This window comes from Acipenser ruthenus, chromosome 23, assembly GCF_902713425.1.
Source record: "Acipenser ruthenus chromosome 23, fAciRut3.2 maternal haplotype, whole genome shotgun sequence".
Classification (NCBI taxonomy): domain Eukaryota; kingdom Metazoa; phylum Chordata; class Actinopteri; order Acipenseriformes; family Acipenseridae; genus Acipenser; species Acipenser ruthenus.
In genome coordinates, this window is record NC_081211.1 from 20380982 (window position 1) to 20400157 (window position 19176).

General features: G+C 37.5%; 2 protein-coding genes across 3 annotated transcripts; both read left to right on the plus strand.

Moving 5' to 3' along the window:
• Window positions 1-3139: 3139 nt before the first annotated feature.
• Window positions 3140-12622, plus strand: LOC117412759 (protein Wnt-8-like). 2 transcript variants are annotated; one of them, XM_034021322.3, is made up of 7 exons: window positions 3140-3331; window positions 9697-9829; window positions 9987-10020; window positions 10191-10329; window positions 10523-10648; window positions 11093-11235; window positions 11539-12622. In XM_034021322.3, the coding sequence occupies exons 2-7, from the start codon at window positions 9759-9761 to the stop codon at window positions 12103-12105; spliced, it is 1080 nt and encodes a 359-aa protein (XP_033877213.3). In that variant the 5' UTR covers window positions 3140-3331; window positions 9697-9758; the 3' UTR covers window positions 12106-12622. The 2 variants fall into 2 exon arrangements, with proteins under 2 accessions (XP_033877213.3, XP_058852765.1); XM_058996782.1 differs by lacking the exon at window positions 9697-9829.
• Window positions 12623-14919: 2297 nt separating this feature from the next.
• Window positions 14920-17244, plus strand: LOC131699627 (protein Wnt-8a-like). The gene is made up of 6 exons (XM_058996784.1): window positions 14920-14990; window positions 15114-15147; window positions 15693-15831; window positions 15938-16063; window positions 16355-16497; window positions 16690-17244. The coding sequence occupies exons 1-6, from the start codon at window positions 14920-14922 to the stop codon at window positions 17236-17238; spliced, it is 1062 nt and encodes a 353-aa protein (XP_058852767.1). The 3' UTR covers window positions 17239-17244.
• The last annotated feature ends 1932 nt before the right edge of the window (window positions 17245-19176 follow it).

The window sequence follows — 19176 nt, forward strand, 5'->3', positions numbered from 1 at the left end:
CTAATCTTTAACAAGCATGCCAAATATGCATGAGTGCTCCAGAAACAGTACTTTTGTTAATAAGAAGATGAATATAAATATTGTGCAATAACATAAATATTATTTGAGCTTTGCAACTATACTGAAGAAGTTAACTCATACATTTTATTTAGCAGACACCTTTATCCAAGGTGACTTACAGAGACTAGGGTGTGTGAACTATGCATCAGCTGCAGAGTCACTTACAACTACATCTCACCCGAAAGACGGAGCACAAGGAGGTTAAGTGACTTGCTCAGGGTCACACAATGAGTCAGTGGCTGAGGTGAGATTTGAACCGGGGACCTCCTGGTTACAAGCCCTTTTCTTTAACCACTGGACCACACAGCCTCCCAAAAACACATAAAGTGTGTGAAAGTAATCATTTCAGTGCATTGCAATGCATTTGCCACATGAGCAAATCAATTGTAAAGATCAAGACAAACTGACATGAAATATCTAACTAAGAAACACAAGAAAAGGGGGTTCTTGATAATGTCAGGAATCCTAGTAAAAAATAATTCAGACAGATCTACCAATCAGTTCAAACGAAATACATGACTTACTACAGATCCAGACACTAACCTCAGCCCAATCAGGTGTATCCTACACTGCCCTGATGCAGTCATCCCCACAAACTCCCTAAAAAAACTGCTTAATTCTAAAGATTTTAAACATCTTTTTAATAATCTTCATAAAACCAGTAGCTACAATACCATGTCACAAAGTGCCAAAAACAAATAAGCCTCATTGTTTTATTGCCGTTTTCTTTTTCCAGGGTGACTCGTGTGACGTCACCAGAACGCTACATGTTTGAAGTACAGTACTCGCTAGTCACTTATTTTAAAGGCGAGACATTTAGACAGTATTTAGTAATTGTTGTAAACCAGCAAAAAGTATCCACTAGATGGCACCATTCTATCACATTTGTGACCCAGTAATGGTTTCAGTATGTTCACTGCTATCTTCTGTGATGTTTTAAAGAACAGTTTATTTCGGATTATTAATACAGTTAATTACATGTGTTTTCAAAATAAGTACAACAGATATACCAATTGCGCATACTACAATATGGCGAAAAAAACGTTTTTCATTTTCACGGTTTTATATCCTATCTAATTAACAAAATTATTTTTAGTTAAATGTGGTTGAGAATGCCAGCCTAATTCCCGTTGTTATGAGCCTGATGCAGACCCATGCCTCCAGAGAGCCTCCCTCAGAGCCTACTCTTCAGTTGTAGTATGTGCCATTTTCAGAGACAACGCTTTACAGATCTAACTACACAGCTCAGTCGATTCGAAGTTATGTCTGCCTAACATTGATGCGTTTGTTACAAACAGGATGATTTTTTCCTTCAGATTGTCCATAACTTGGTCTAGATCTTTGCATTGGTATGACCTGCTTCAGCATTCCTGATGCTCAGTTCATACAGGCAGCTTGGCAACTTTTCTAACTCTGCAGCGATTTTAAAGTATTTTCATGTGAATAAGAATTTTCCATGGGGGGTGGGGGGCTGAATTTCGCATAGGGGGGTTGGTGGGGACCTTTTTTCACGGACTAGATTTCATTTCAAATTGGGGTTACCACTTTTCTTAGCATAATCTATGAAAATTAGACCGGGTGGACCATTTTCCAAGGGGGACCATTTTCCGCGTGACACCGTCTTCAGTGTACTAATTGAGAACTGTATATTGGTGTTCTTACAGTCTTTGGAAGGGCCCTCTGTACTGTGCAACACTAAATGCATGCCATACCAGCACTACAAATTATAATTTGATGAAATACCAATATGTTAGCAGCGAATGGTAATGATGGTAACCACAGCAAGTCAAATTGATATGCTAATGTATTAAATACGTTTTGTCACCCTTACATTTGTGTAAATGTAAAACAATTGTAACAATTAGCGTGCACGTTTGAATACACTGATAGCCCAAGCAATAAACCAATACACGTAATGTAGCCAGCCCTCTATACCACTAATAATAATATTATTACACACTTGGAAGTATTTCATTAGCTGAGGAAGCAGACTCGCGCATTCTAGTCTTATCATCAGTTTTTTTTTCTCCCTGCATTGTGAAGGCAGGATTTGACGTTGGGTTCTGAATGTAACACTTGCTAATCGGGAGCGAGAAATTTGGCAAATGCTCTCTTTCATGTTTCCACCGTTCCCGCCTCTAACGAAGTGTGGCGTAGCTGGCGTCACTGTTCCTGGCTGCACCGAACAAACGTCTAGCAGAGAATTTGCAAACCATTTCTAATTTCACTTACATTATCTCTTCCATTCTTACAGTTATCGTTTTATCCACAACGTTTGAATACAATTGGGAATTGTGTAACCCTATAGGAGAGGAAAACTTAGGCTGATGCGGGCCTTTTGCCAAATATTATTATTATTATTATTATTATTATTATTATTATTATTATTATTATTATTATATAAAACAAGCTTTTACAACATAAATGCTTCCACGATTAACTGCAGGGTTTTATACGGCAAAAAAAAACCTCCTTAATTGTTATATTTCTTAGCAGACGCCCTTATCCAGGGCGACTTACAATTGTTACAAGATATCACATTATTTTTTACATACAAGTACCCATTTATACAGTTTTTTTTTTTTTTTTTTTTTTTTTTTTTTTTTACTGGAGCAATTTAGCTAAAGTAACTTGCTCAAGGGTACGACAGCAGTGTCCCCTACCTGGGACTGAACCCACGACCCTCCGGTCAAGAGTCCAGAGCCCTAACCACTACTCCATGTTATGCATGTTTAAAATACATTGACTACATTATCTTTAACATGCTGGATTGCAAACACGAATTTGATTTAATAGTCAATGCATTTTAAACATACATAACAATTAAGAAGTTTGCTGCAGTACAAAATCTTACCGTTATCGTGGTGTGTGTGTGTGTGTGTGTGTGTAGGCCTATATAGCTTTTTAAAGAATGCCATATTTCAGATGAACTGCGAAAACAACATTATATCGTGTCTATCCATATAACACGGTTAACGTTTATCCCTATATATTTCAAATTATTATTATTCTCGTACCTTAATTGTTTAACTACTTGGTTAACATATTAACACAGATAATAAGTTTTGCTGAACCTCCGTTGTAAGGAGATAAACGCAGCAGCATGTTCAATAGTAAAATGCCCACCTGTGTTTTAGAAAGTTTTCTCAAAATGCACAGAACTGTTTTTACGAGTGCAGAGCGCCAAGCATGGTTAACTTATATCCGACTGCAGTTCAGCTTGGCGGAATGTGCATCCTTACACGTCCTAATGGAGCGCCACGGTCTTCAGGTACTGTCATATTTAATTGCTTACTTGGTTTAGAGTGTGTTTGTTAAGCTTAGCAGAAAGAATCTTGGATGTGATGTTACTGACAAAACGTTTTTAATGGTAAGGTGTCTGTTAACAGAAATATTCAGCAGCTATAATAATCGCAGTAGCCCATATAATGAGACTGTGTGGTTTATTAACCTAACCAGCCCTGGTTCATTAAAGGCGGTCTGTCTACACAGACAGTCCTTTGTAAGGTCGTGAGAGTATTGTTTGAATTGCAGCAAAAAAGGGTCGAATTAAAACACCGTTTAGAGCTCTTTGACTCGGGTATGATAATCGTAAAGTTATTGGAACGTTTCCATTATGAATTTATTTTAAAGAAATCAACCAATTTAGGCAATTCGTCTTTTAAGATGATACTTTTGTAGGTACTTCAGTTGTTACAACATGAAATACACGAACGCTACCAAACGGACACCACTTCGTCTTTGAAACACAGATTTAAAGGGGAGCGCATACACAATCTTTATTTTAAAAAAAAGCTTTCTAATTTATCGCCAAGCTTGAGTTCACAATATGCAATACATTACTGTATGTTGCAGTAATTCCACATACAGGTACAGCACTGGGGTAAATGTGTCAGTTTTGAAATTGAAACCAAGCGGTTCCAATTAAAGTCGCATTAGGCCATTTCAAATCAAATTAGTATAAGATCATCGGTCTTGCAGACAGGCTAATTGCGATAATTTATCCATAAAAATCCGTAACCACAAAGCCGTGTAAGTATTTTTTATGTGGACCAATACCTCTTTCTCTAGAGAAGCCACTCGGGTATAGAGAGAGATTATGGGCTATTGATTGTACTCAATTAGACACTTGACGCGTTGGGGTCGCAGTCCCAGTGAAAGTTTAAGATTCCGATAACTGATTAACAGGGATTCTCCTCTCCTGGAATCCCCTTTATTCGTTTTTTTCACAGTTTGTATTTCCTAGTTTATTGTTAAGGGCGAACGAGGGGTTGATTTCTCTTGAAGTTCTGTATCGTAAGGACGACAAGCCTTTAAATACAGACACGAACATCAATCGTTTACACGTGTGCGTAGGTCAGAACTAGCTAAGAAGAATTACCGGAAAATGCATTATAATCCAATGTTATCAGAAAAATGGTATAGGGCTACATCTGGCACCATATCAATGAGTTAGAAATTGTGCTTGGCCACATTTGATCCAGCATGCATTTGAGTGAGAATTTTCTTAGGCTCACGCGCACTTCGGATCCATTTTGATAATTTGAAGGTTAACGTATACCTATTATCAAAATACATCTGTAAAAGTGATGGATTAATCTAGTTTTGGGGGTTGATGGAGTCACTTTATACCACGTATTAATATCGCCTTGCAATTCTATACAAAACACCTGATCATTTTTTTTCATTCACACAGATCAATAAGTAAACCGACAACACCTGGTATATGGTATTGTGCCATGGTAGGTGTCATATCACCTGAATGGAAACTCTAGAATGGTGGCTTAGCTTTCTGGTGATTGGCTATTGTGATTGGTGATATTGGTTTTACTGCTGTAACATGGTTATACTATGTGTTTTCCATAGTTTACCATGGTCTGCCAGATTTTTGTATATGCTTTACTATAGTACCTCCTCAGGGCTATTTATATTTAGTATTCATTTATTTTATTTGGCAAATGCCTTTATACAAGTGTTACAGGGCAATACAAGATTACTATGCAAAACAATATTTAAATACATTATAATATACAGTAAGTGCACATGATACAATGAGTATTATTATTATTATTATTATTATTATTATTATTATTATTATTATTTATTTCTTAGCAGACGCCCTTACCCAGGGCAACTTACAGTTGTATACAAAAAATAAATATCAAGAATTACAGTACAATTAAGAGCAAGATACAAAATACAATGACTTCAGTCCTAATAAGAGCAAATACATGATGGGTACCCAATACGTTATTTAAATTGTGCTCAATATTTGCTAATTAACATGGAGTGGGGCTGCTTACTTCCTTGCTCTAGAACACTGCTTGGCAACCATATCACCAGGATTCATCACTTTACGGTTTTCTGGTTAAGAGTTAACACACCCTTCATACACATACTGGATGTGCACCAATAGCATCCCAACATCTTGACAATGTGCCACCACAGAAGCAGGCCAGGGCCACCATACCTGGTAAAGAACCTTTGAGAAGCATGGCTAGGGGGGAAGCCGATGACCAAGGGGACCACTTGTTCTAGAGCAAGTCAACATATGGGAAGTCATCACTGGAAGAAAAATCAAAGAAATGTAGCATCATCCAAGGCAGGCAAAATACATTGTACCCAAAAGGACCCAGTTACTGGTCACCACCATCATAAACAGGGGTGACAAGTGTAATACAAAACCATGCTGGAAATCATCAGAGCTGTGCTGAGCCTACTGTGCTGTCAATTGATCTCAACAGCTGATAAATCCATTTCCTGCTCAGCCTGGTCTGACATAAGACATTACAGGTTTATCTAACCAGCAATACGGCTGAATCTCTGTGAGACCCAGGCCTCCATGGAGAGAAACACGTTTCCATTACCCAGTTTGCACAGATGTAGGATGGCTTCATTATATTGATAGCACCTGATCATTTTGGCAAAGTAGTTCTCATACACACACAAGAGAATTGATGATGAGAGGAGGCATTCAGACCAATGATGCTTGTCCAATTCCTGGTAGCTGGTTAATCTCAAACTGTGTTAAGTCAGGGTTTCAAGGATCCCAATGATTCAGCATCAACAAGTTGACTAGGTAACACATTCTATAATCTCACATCTCTCTCTGTGTAGAAGTGTCACCTATCCTCTGTCTATGTCTGTCTCTAGTTAATTTCCAGCCATGTCTTCTGGTCCTGGATTCTGTGCTGTGCTTAAACTACTGGAGAAGGATTTAGACAGGGACAGATTATTATTATTATTATTATTATTATTATTATTATTATTATTATTATTATTATTATTATTATTTTATTTTTTAACTTATGCGCCACTATATCTGTGGCATATCATACTATCGGCTCATTAATAATGAGACAATCTTCATAATTTCCCTGATAACAGCAGATTCTGTGTCTTTAAATTTAATCTTGACTATATTTCTCAAACTGTTTGGAGGTGTTTTTCAAGTGTCGCTCACAGGGGTGTTTTGGAGACATTCCTCTTGTGTGAGCTCTCCTGCTGCTGTTGGAGTGTGCTGTTAACCTGCAGGCACACCTCTCATGCAAACCAGACTTGGACAGACTGGGGCGTTTGAGAAACATTGCAAAAGTTGTTCTTGTGATGCTCTCGTAATGGTACATTTTAATGTTAGGTTGAAACTGAGAGAAAAGCATGGGTACTTCTAGATGTGATTGCTGGACCAAATACACAGGAATTAGTGATGGGAATCTGTGGGAGAACATTGATAATCTGACCTTTTGGTGATCGATTAATCGTATTGTTTTCCACTGTGAATGTTACAGGGTAAATATGTTAATGTCCTTCAGTTTCTTAATATGGATAAACTCCATTTGAAGTTACACTATGTCAATATGAATACTGCCCCTGCTGCCACGAGCAATAAAAATTCCCTAACAATCATTTTGTCAAGATTCTGTGGTGGTTGATTTCAACTATTATTATTATTATTGGAAGTATTCTAAGTCTAGTTGTATTGTTTGATCAAGAAACAACCAATTAATCAATAATAATGATGGGTACAACATGATTGATTACACTTTGGACCGCTTTTGAGGCCATCTTCTCAAATCTAGTTTCCAATACCTTGAAACTACAGCCTTTCAATTCATACTAAATTTGATTGTTTACCAACTGTATAGGTCCCTCGTAACGTCAGTTGTGTTTTATGAGGATCGTATGTAATTTCAGTTGCAGTATTACACTCTGCACATTTGTGGCTGCTAATGGTGCCTCTGTCATTAAGGAAGCTTGTATGAGTTTGGAAACCCGCTCTCGTCGGCATACATACTACAACTAATATCTCATACACTGTTTTAGCTTCAGATTTTCAGTGTTACGGAAACTGGCAAAATCTAGAGACCCCTTCACTTTGACCTGTGATCTAAAATTACTTTCCATTAGCCTTTCATTTGTTACAACAGGGCGCGCTAACGTCTTTCTTCGCCATCAGCCCAGGTGGCTGTGGGCAGATGCCCAAATTTCATAAAATTCGAAGCTAATTCGGCATCTGCCCGGCTGTGCACTTCGTCACATTTTATTTATATATATATATATATATATATATATATATATATATATATATATATATATATATATATATATATAACAAATGCGTGTATTACTTGTTTGTATGTTGCTGTGCCGTTCACAGGTTCATGCAATGTTTTCGTTTCTGTTCCTTGATGTTCTGATCTGTATACTCTGGCCCTAATGATTCAGAAACTCTGCATGAAATCGCTAACTTTCATGCTGATCTAGTTTAATTAAGGGGGCTTTACATTCATTAACATCTCGCCCTTCTACACCTTTAATCCCCCGATTACAAGTGTCCTACTTTTCACCTTTGCCAGACGAAACCCAGGGTCTTTCTCTTTAGGAGATTGGCAGCAGTCTTATCTTTCTAAGAAACTAAGGGCTATGCTGTTGCAAGTGTATATCGTAAGTATAGATAGATATTATGTGTACATTCATACTATTTTAGATTTTAAACCAAATTTACTTTTACATAGCGACATATCACTTTTGAATTACATCTTACCACAGAAAATCATACAATAGTTTTTTTTTCTGTCTATTGGTTCTTAAAAGTAAAGGTGATATATAGATAGATAGCTATATAACCTTGCACAAACGTCTTCACCCATTAATGGTTTTGGAGTCGGTATTATAACAGATAATTAATCCCTCAGCGTTACAACCCATAACCTGACATGATAATGCACTGCCCTGTTGCATCTCAAATCCAAATATGTTTTACTCTGTTCATTTTCAGGCGAATTTAAACATGACCAACCATTATTTCTAAACAGCATTACATGTAAATAGTTATGTTTCCAGACTGTTTATGTCAATAAAAAAATATAGCATAAACAAATGTTAACTATATTGCGGGCTATAAATGGTTAAAATTGCTTTTCCACGTACAAGACTCAAGCCACTTCACCCATTTATTATAACGGTATCAATTTAGTATTTCAATACATAAAAGCCCAGTATTGTTCATATTACTAAAATGAGACGTTCGTCAGTGCCCAATCATAATTCAAAACACGACCTCGAGCTCACGTTGTTCAAATCACAACAGGTTACAACCTGAATTTACAATGAGAGCAACCTCCGTTTAACATCAGCTTGCAGCAAAGCATCACAAAGAAAACAAACGTGGTCCCAAAACGTCACGAAGAAAAGCCTCTATTAGGCTATATGTGTGGCAGTTTTAACACCGCCTAGCTTTTAAAAGTCGCTCCTCTTAAGCCCCCTTTACATTCGGCTATTTGTCACATACAGTGTCAAAAGTACGAGAAAACCTATATGCACGAATATGGACACCCTTCTTTGCAACATTGTAAGTGCCCATGAACTGTTGATATGAGCTACACTAATAATGGGACACTAATCATGTATTACTGTGGCAGTCATATTTACAAAAATAATAATTGATAAGTTTTTGAAAGTTCTCTCTCTCTCTCTCTCTCTCTCTCTCTCTCTCTCTCTCTCTCTCTCTCTCTCTCTCTCTCTCTCTCTCTCTCTTATATATATACCATATATATATATATATATATATATATATATATATATTGGTATATATATATATATATATATATATATATATATATATATATATATATATATATATATATAATTGCACAATAACGATGAATATGGAATCTTGAATAACTGACCCAGCACAATATTATTTTTCAATTATGTGTTTAGGCTATCTGCTTTTAAGGATCTAAACAGCGGCACAATAATTTCTAAACCTTTTTGCAGACTTCGTTTCACTGTGTTTATTGTAATAATGTTAACATCCGTCCGTGAGTATTCCAATCGAATCGCATGTTAGCCGCTCAGTGCATTCCATGCGTACCAGCCAGTTAGGTTGAATACCATTAAACGTATCGATTGTTCTTAATGTGTCAATTGTTGTACGTACAACATAAACGACCTCTCAATGTTTAGTGGCGGGACTGCGCTTTGAAGTGCAGCATTAGGTGTTTCCTCACTACCTATTGCCCTATTGTCTTGCATCGGTCATTTCATAGCAAAATAGTTTTCCGTCACCCCAAATGTGGATGGTATAAATATCTGAGAGGATTCTCACAGTCACACACTGCTCTTCTCTTTCAGTATTTTGGTACTGATCTGTCCAAGGATAAAGGGATTAGGAAAGAACAGAAGGCTTTGCAACCATGGTTACCATCCAACTTTTCACTTCAGTGGTCCTCTACCTCCACTACAACGTTTTCTCAGTAACAGCATGGTAGGGCGGCTTTAACCATTCAATGCACACTTATGTCCCCTCTCTCCCTCTCTCTCTCTCTCTCTCTCTCTCTCTCTCTCTCTCTCTCTCTCTCTCTCTCTCTCTCTCTCTCTCATATATTAATAATAACAATATTTTCTTTCTGTTTTCTTTTCAGGTCCGTAAACAACTTCCTCATGACGGGACCAAAGGTAAACCACCTTTTTTTATATCACTTTGATTAATTACATTTGTTTATCGAAATCCTTAACACCTGCATGTCAATATTGCATGAAAAAGTATATCACGACTTAAATTTATATTAGCTTTAAGGGCGGTGCATATGTATTTAACATGTCGCTCCGTTCGTGTGTCCTTCCAGGCGTTCCTGACCTACTCCAGTAGTGTGCAGGTGGGCGCGCACAGTGGCATTGCGGAATGTAAACACCAGTTTGCTTGGGATCGATGGAACTGTCCGGAAAGTGCTCTCCAGCTGTCCACTCACAACGGGCTAAGAAGCGGTAAGGGTTCTGTTTCCGTCATCTGCATGACATTTTACAGTACATAGATGTATCTTTTTTTAAATTGTGTAACCCACGGTATATATTATGGATGCGTTAAGATACATTAAATATGTTGCTCATTCATGTTCATGTACGTAAGATTTGCTATTTTCAATTCTGTGGTCTAAATGCATTTTCTTTTGAATTCCAGCTACAAGAGAAACCTCCTTCGTCCACGCCATCAGTTCCGCTGGTGTGATGTACACTTTAACTAGAAACTGCAGTATGGGGGATTTCGAAAACTGTGGCTGTGATGATTCAAGAAATGGAAAAATCGGTAAGTTGTATATTGTTGTAAAAATGTATATTCAATCGCCAAATTGGTGTAAGGTGTAAACATGTTGCAGTTTTAAACATTCATTTTAAAGCAAGCACAAAAGCCACATTTTTATAACGGTAAAAAAACAAGTTATAAAACCAGCAAGAATTAAATAGATACAGAAGCCATCATAAAAATCAATTTGCAATTGTTTCAAAAAAGTTAATACACGTTGCTAAATGGCTGTATTCATAAACCATTAACACTGTAGTGAATGCATACTACTGCAGTGTATAAATTGATATTCTGTGCTCTATTTATACTGTACAAACGGCTCTAAACTGGCGTAATAAATACAGACTGATGGGCCTAGGTCTTTTGCAGGGGTAGTGGTTATAGGACAATTATTTTGGGGGGGTAGAATTAAACATTCTAAATGTGTTTTTTGCTTTGTGTGTTTAGGCGGTAAAGGCTGGATTTGGGGAGGCTGCAGCGATAACGTAGAGTTTGGAGAACGAATTTCCAAACAATACGTGGATGATTTGGAGACTGGGCAAGATTCGAGAGCCGCTGTGAACCTACACAACAACGAGGCAGGCAGAATGGTAAGAATCGTTTTCCAAAACATAAACCCTGAAGAATACGGTTGTTCTAACTTTAACAGTAGGCCTATTATTACCATGGCTAAGACCGTCTAACGGGGCTCTGCAGATACCTCTCATAACCTCACTGTACAAAACTGTTTCCCACCAAAATGTTTAATCTTTCCAGATTCACACTGGTTAACAGATATGTATTTTAACAATATGTTTACAATGTAACATTTAACAACAAGAATCCTGAGACTAGTTTGAGAAGAAGAAAGGAAAATCGTAACTTCATCGTATCCATTTCCTTGTCGGTTTCAGGCTGTAAAAGCGACAATGAAGAGATCCTGCAAGTGTCACGGAGTGTCTGGGAGCTGCAGCATTCAAACCTGCTGGCTCCACCTGTCCGAGTTCAGAGAAATCGGGAACTACCTCAAATTAAAGCACGACCAGGCCCAGAAACTGGATATGGACAAGAGGAGAATGCGCGCAGGGAACAGCGCCGACAACAGAGCGGCGATCGCAGAAGCTTTCAGCACCATAGCGCGGACAGAGCTCATCTATTTTGAGGAATCCCCGGATTATTGCATGAAGAATGTCAGCCTCGGGTTCTACGGCACGGAGGGTAGGGAGTGTCTACAAAGTGCCAGGAACTTGTCCCAATGGGAAAGACGAAGCTGCAGGAGGCTGTGCCATGAATGTGGACATAAAGTGGAAGAGAGAAGAACTGAAATCATCAGCAGCTGCAACTGCAAATTCCATTGGTGCTGCACTGTGAAATGTGAGCAGTGCAAGCAGGTTGTCACCAAACACTTTTGCTCCAGGAAAGAGAGAAGTGGCGCCCAACTTAACAACACTAAACGCAGAAACCGTAACCACAGAAGATGAGAAAACGAGCCACGAACATTTTTAATACTATACATATAAAACGTACTTAATATTATTGTAAAGGGTTATTTATAATTCATGCTGTCGACAGTGGTTTGTGATGTCCTATCCGTTACCGTACTTATGTGGGTCACGTTTGCCTCTTTCTGTGAAAGCGGTAAAGAATAATGTAAATAGATGTTTGACACTGATTTGTAGGTGTTTTCCAATCAAATTATTTCAACGCACTTTTAGTTTTGCAATTGTAAATTTCACGTAGTTGTTGGACCTTTTGTTGTTGTTCTGGATTTTAGTATTTGCACAGCCACAGTTTTCTTCATGTTAAAGTATCCTCACGAATTCACATAGACCCACGGTGCCGACCTGTTTTTTTGGGGGGGGGAATTCTGTCGAGAGCATCTTGATTTTAACAGTTCATTAAGACAGTCTGATTTTAAAAGAGCGAACTGAAAGACCGGTGTATACTAGGGTGATGTTTTTTGTAACCTGAGCTTTATATTAAATATTTCTAAAAGTTTTTTGGTTTTGTTTTGCTATTGTTATTATTTTGGTTTTACTATTATTAAGTAAGGAGGGAGGGGGAGGGTGGGGACTAATTGTTAATTATTTAAAGAATGTTTATCTTTTTGTATTAATAAATGCAGTTTGAAAGATGCCAACAGCCGTTTTAAACAGTTCCATGAATATCTTATTCGTTATAAAATAAATTATTATTATTAATAATAATAATAATAATAATAATAATAATAATAATAATAATAATAATAATAATAACATTCTTTAAATAACCCCTGAGTTAGAGCTCAGGGAATAAGGCCCATTGCAGGTGATTTCCGTAAACACTCCTCTTCAACTGCAAGGCACGCGCGCGTTCTCTTGTCGCAGGCAACACTGTAAAGCACAGCTCCACAAACACCCCACGCTCAACTGACGTTCAAGAGCGTTTGCTGCTGGTGAACACAACGCTTGAACCATTCTTTTCCGCGATGACGCTTTGGTCAGTGAACAGTTTCCCAATTGCTTCTGCACCCATTGTTAACTGCAGTGTATATACAGGTAGGCCTACAAAGAGAATACTTGTGTCAATATAACCATTCAGCCTATATCAATCTGACAAATTCTGCACAGTACCTTTTAATATTCCAATGAACCCAGCCGTTATTTTAATGATAAACACAGGTATGCATCAATCCAGCGCATGCAGATAGGCAATACATACTCTTACAAAGTATCTAACTGAGATCCCATCATGGAGGCCTATAAACTGGTTGCAAATAAACCCATATAAAACCGAGATTGTGTTAATTGGCTTTAAACTTAGGATGCTTCAGTTTGTCCACATCTCAGCTCACTCTCGTCTTTCTCAACACTCCAGTGCTCAGGTCTTTACATTGGTTACCAGTGAATTAAATAATTGATTTTAAAGTTGCCTTAATGCCTTAAAAGGTCCTCCTATCTCCAAGAACTATTAACTCTTTATATTCCTACTCGTTCTTTGAGCTCAAAAAATGCAGAACTCAGTTGTTCCAAAGAATCGTCTAAAAATCAGCTGGAGCCAGAGCTTTTTGCTGTTGTGCTCCTCGTTTGTGGAACTCTATTCCGGTTGACATTAGGCAGTTTGAAACAATTGATTCTTTTAATGAAAACATACTTTTTTTAATGCACTTGGTTGTAGCGGGAGTGTATTGCACATATGGGCGCTTGTGTTTTGTTTTTAACTTTATACAGCGCTCTGGCTGCAGAATAAATATTTGTAAATAAGAAAATATCGCCTCCCAAGCCACAAGATAAGACTCAGATAAGACTCTTCAGTTTTGTGGAGTTCAACAAAAGATGGGCTGGTGAAGCACTGCGTTTGTGTATTTTAAAAGGGTCAAGTGGTGACAAAGTGAACATTTATTGGAGTCTTATTGAAAACTATGTTTTTAGGTTGCATATTCCAAGGTTGTAGTTGCAAAATGAAGTTGTATTTATTTATTTAAGGATTTTCATTTTAAAACAAACCACGCTTATTTTAAAAGCAAAATATAAGATTTTCCAGTCTTCTATAAAATGATGCCACTCTATCCCTTCTATTTTTGGTTTTGGTTTTCGACATCAAGAATCATCCTTACTAAACGTGTGTTGACATATATATATATATATATATATATATATATATATATATATATATATATATATATATATATATATAATGAGAATGTATTTATTTACGTGAATATGCTAGATTGCAACAATATTCTAGGGTACATACAATTGTTATCATAGAATGTAAACCAAATAAAAAAAGGGTTAAACCAAATTACATACATACAATCCTAGATAATCCTTCATAGAAAAAGCAATTCAAGCGACATAAAAACAACTAATTGTCACAATGAAGTGTAGATTTTATTCAGCGTTAGTTTTTATCAATTGTGCAAAGATAACAATGCATGACAAATACCTCACCCACTTTTTACATGATCGGTGATACTCCGACCAATTAACTTAATGTAATTAAATTTATCAATTGTTATTAATGTGTCAATTGTTGTACGTAAAACATAACCCCGCTTCGAACTGTTAAGTGGCGGCTGTGCTTTGAAGTGTATTAGGCGTTCCCGTTGCTAAACTCGCCGCCCGTCAACCAATGATCTCGCTCTGGCCATTTTACAACAAAAGGAGAGGTTTTCTGTCACTCGGTATGTGAATCATATAAATATCCGAAAAGCCTTCTCACAGTCACATTTCTCTCCTCTCTCTCTCTCTTAGTATGTAATACAAATCTGCCCAGGGATTAAGGGATAAGGAAGAACAGAACGATTTGCTGCCATGACTTTTTTCCAGCTTTTCACTCCACTGGTTCTGTATGTTTACAGCAACGTTTTCTCAGCATCAGCCTGGTAAGAACGCTGCTCGAGCGGCACATTTACAAGATTCTTACACGAAACCCAAACCGTACCAAATGTTTGAAAAATGTGAAATATGTTGTTTTTAACACTGTTTCTCCTTCTTATTTTATTCAGGTCAGTAAACAACTTCCTTATGACTGGACCAAAGGTAAAAATGTGTTTTTTCCCCCCTTTTTTGTTATTGCTATTTATCAATACAAGACTGCTTAATATTGTGCGATGTAAACCCCGAGCATTACAACACAGACCCCACCACAAAGGAAGCGAGTATACAACTAAAACAAATCCTTAGACTCTTTTTGGTGTTGACTACATCTTACCCATTACCAGAAACACGGGTTTATATATTGTGCAAATATTAACTATTATTTCGATATAAAAGATGTACATGACATACAAACTGCCAGCTTTCTGCATAACAAGGACTGTGCGTAATCATGCGGATATCTTATGTGTCGCTCCCTTCATGAGTCCCTCCAAGCGTACTTATGACTAGTAGTGTGCAGGTGGGTGCGCAGAGTGGCGCTCAAATATATCTTGTGTTCTTATTGGTGACATTTAAGAAACACAGTGACATTTTAATCTAAATGTTTAAACACTGTGCGTAAAAGTATTTCACGTAGGTCACTGCATTAGGTTATGCATGTAAGTCATTAATATTAAACGTGTCGCTCCGTTCGTGTGTCCTTCCAGGCGTTCCTGACCTACTCCAGCAGTGTGCAGGTGGGCGCGCAGAGTGGCATTGCGGAATGTAAACATCAGTTTGCTTGGGATCGATGGAACTGTCCAGAAAGTGCTCTCCAGCTGTCCACTCACAATGGACTACGAAGCGGTAAGGGTTCTGTTTTCACGTGTTACATTCTGTGTCTTGCACGGTTTGGTTGCTGTACGATACGCCTTATAGCTGGAATCTGATTGCATTTTCTTTTGAATTCCAGCTACAAGAGAAACCTCCTTCGTCCACGCCATCAGTTCCGCTGGTGTGATGTACACTTTAACTAGAAACTGCAGTTTGGGGGATTTGGATAACTGTGGATGCGACGATTCTAGAAATGGGAAAATCGGTAAGTTTCGATTCAAATTATATCATATCGCCTGGCTTCTGTAAATATTTCAATGTCCTCAAATGTCTATTTGAGCTAGTCGCCCAATCATTAGTGAGGAAGCAAGTGATTGTTCTAAAAACATAGTAAATCGGTGGTCCATGACTTCATTATGCATATCAAGGTCACTCCAACTTTTTTACTGGGACACATCACTATAAAACAATACTTTTTTTTTGAATGGCAATGTAGAAAATTGATTTAACTAAAACAAAAAGAGCATTATATAAAACGTTCTTTCTGTATGTTTAGGCGGTAGAGGCTGGATTTGGGGAGGCTGCAGCGATAACGTGGACTTTGGAGAACGAATTTCCAAGCAATATGTAGATGCGTTGGAGACTGGGCAAGATTCGAGAGCCGCTGTGAACCTACACAACAATGAGGCAGGCAGACTGGTAAGAATCGTTTTCCAAAACAATGAAGAGGGTTTATGTTCCAAAACATAAACCCTGAAGAATACGGTTGTTCTAACTTTAACAGTATTATTACTTTTTTGCAAAACTGAAATCTATTCACTAAATTCACCAGTTTCAAACGCGGTTATACTATTGAAGGATAATTCCTAACTCCTTTATTTTGTGTTGCAGGCTGTAAAGGCGACTATGAAGAGAATATGCAAGTGTCATGGGATGTCCGAAAGCTGCAGCATTCAAACCTGCTGGCTCCAGCTGTCCGAGTTCAGAGAAATCGGGAACTACCTGAAATTGAAGCATGACCATGCTCAGAAACTAGAAATGGACAAGAGAAGAATGCGCGCAGGGAACAGCGCCGACAACAGAGGGGCGATCGCGGAAGCTTTCAGCACCACAGCGCGGACAGAGCTCATCTACTTGGAGGACTCTCCTGACTATTGCGTAAAGAATGCAAGCCTTGGGTTTTTAGGCACCGAGGGTAGGGAGTGTCTACAAAGTGGCGACAACCTTTCCCAGTGGGAAAAACGAAGCTGCAGGAGGCTGTGCCACGAATGTGGACTTAAAGTGGAAGAGAGAAGAACTGAAATCATCAGCAGCTGCAATTGCAAATTCCAGTGGTGCTGCACTGTGAACTGCGAGCAGTGCACACAGGTTGTCACCAAGCATTACTGCTCGAGGAGAGACAGAAGCAATCCACACAGCAAGCGCAGACGTCACCACTAGAGATGAAAGCGGAACATTATTTTTTTTTCAAAATTATTTAACAAAACGTATATATGATATGATTTTTTGAATGTTTGATACACGATACGTTTCATCGTCTTATTTATGTGGGATATTTCCCCTCTTTCTGTGAAAGTGGTTAATAAATTTTTAATATGTTTCTAAACTGATTGTAGGGCTGTTTTACAGTCATTTCTTTCTATGCACTTTAGAATTGATACACATTGTTGTGCATTATTATTATTTGTGTTCAGTTACACATCACACCTTTGTTCACAAAAATCAACAGTTGCGTTAAAGGGAAATCTCGCTAACCTCTTGGTTTTATAATAGTACAGGTTTACAGAGTTAGAATAACAACCCGAATGCCTGGTTCTTGTTCTGGGCAAATATTTTGTAATGTATACTTAATGTTAAATATTTTAAAACAGACATCACATAATCACATTGTTTACAAACATGTAATCGGCTGTTTCTGAGAACACAACCCTAGGAAAGTATCATTGGTAATGATTATCAAGTGGCAGTAGTATCCTATGTGTTACCAGTGGCAGATGCGTTTTGAATACTACTCCGTATCTTGATAAATCTAGCACATTTTCTTAGTCCTAACTCAGTCAAAATTATTCTAAATACGCCGTAAGACCTTTAACGTCACCCAAACATACCACCACAGTATACTAGCAATAACAATAATAATAAACAGTATATATGTACACTTAGTGTATCAGCTTTAACAATATGGAATTTTTAATATCCCCAAGAACATGGACAATGATTGCAAATGAGCCAGAACTTAAACCAAATGCAAAAAGGATTACCTATTTTAAATGATGCTTACTCGCTTTGAGGATCAGCCCTTGTAGATGGTTCACCTGAGTAAACCCCCGGATCTATAGGAAGCCCCAAAGAGGATGCACGAAATACACCAACTTTAAATACCTCTTGGTCTTTATTCTAAGAATACACTTTACACGCGGCTTTACAAAACGAGCATCATAAACAATACAAAAATATGATTCAAATCTATTGCATTGCAGATTTATTTTTAGTTCTTAAACATTTGGTTTAAAGTGTATTTGACTCCAAGCTCTCTTATCCTGAAAAGAACATGGAAAGTTTATCTAGTTTATAAATAAAGTATTTCCCATGCATTGTTTTTTTCTCTTTTTTCCCTTTGTTATGAACGCAGGTCTCTAGGAGACTGCTGGGAGGAAACATAATGTTTGAAACATCCAGACTCAAGAAGACCCGCTCTCTTTGCCGTCTGGTCCTCGTTAAATAACAATAATAGACTTTGTTAACTGAGTACCTTCACCAAACTAAACGTGTGTCCAGCTAAAACATATTCTCGTTAAAATATGTCCCATTACTGAACTTCTCTTTAAAAACAATACATAAAAAAGATAGACCACATGTAAAATAATTTGGAACCGACCCTGCAAATATGTGTATTTGAATTGCTTGTCAATATACACACAAGAGTTATCAAAATAAACATTGCAGTGTGAAATATATAAATAATAAAATGTGCTTCGAATCTCTACCATAATTTTACAGTGTAGGAGACAATATAACAGTACAAACGTACATCCAATATTGTATATTCGTATTTAGATTACCGCTGATCAGTTTGCACATTAGGTGCAGTGTTTTCACATTGTGTTACTAGTTCAGGATGCGTATTGCACAGTGGCGTGTACAGATGATATGCATTAGGTCCAATTTGGAACTAGTAATAAACACTATGATGTGTGTTGGAGCTCTGAAATTAACACCCTATTATTAGACGTGTTGTATTAACACTGTTAAACTGAGACCACTATGTCTATTGACAAATTCCATATTGCTTACATGTCTTTGTTTCCATAGTTTAAAAGTTATTTAAAAATACCATAAGGATTACGCAAAATTGAACTCATTAAATGTAAAGACATA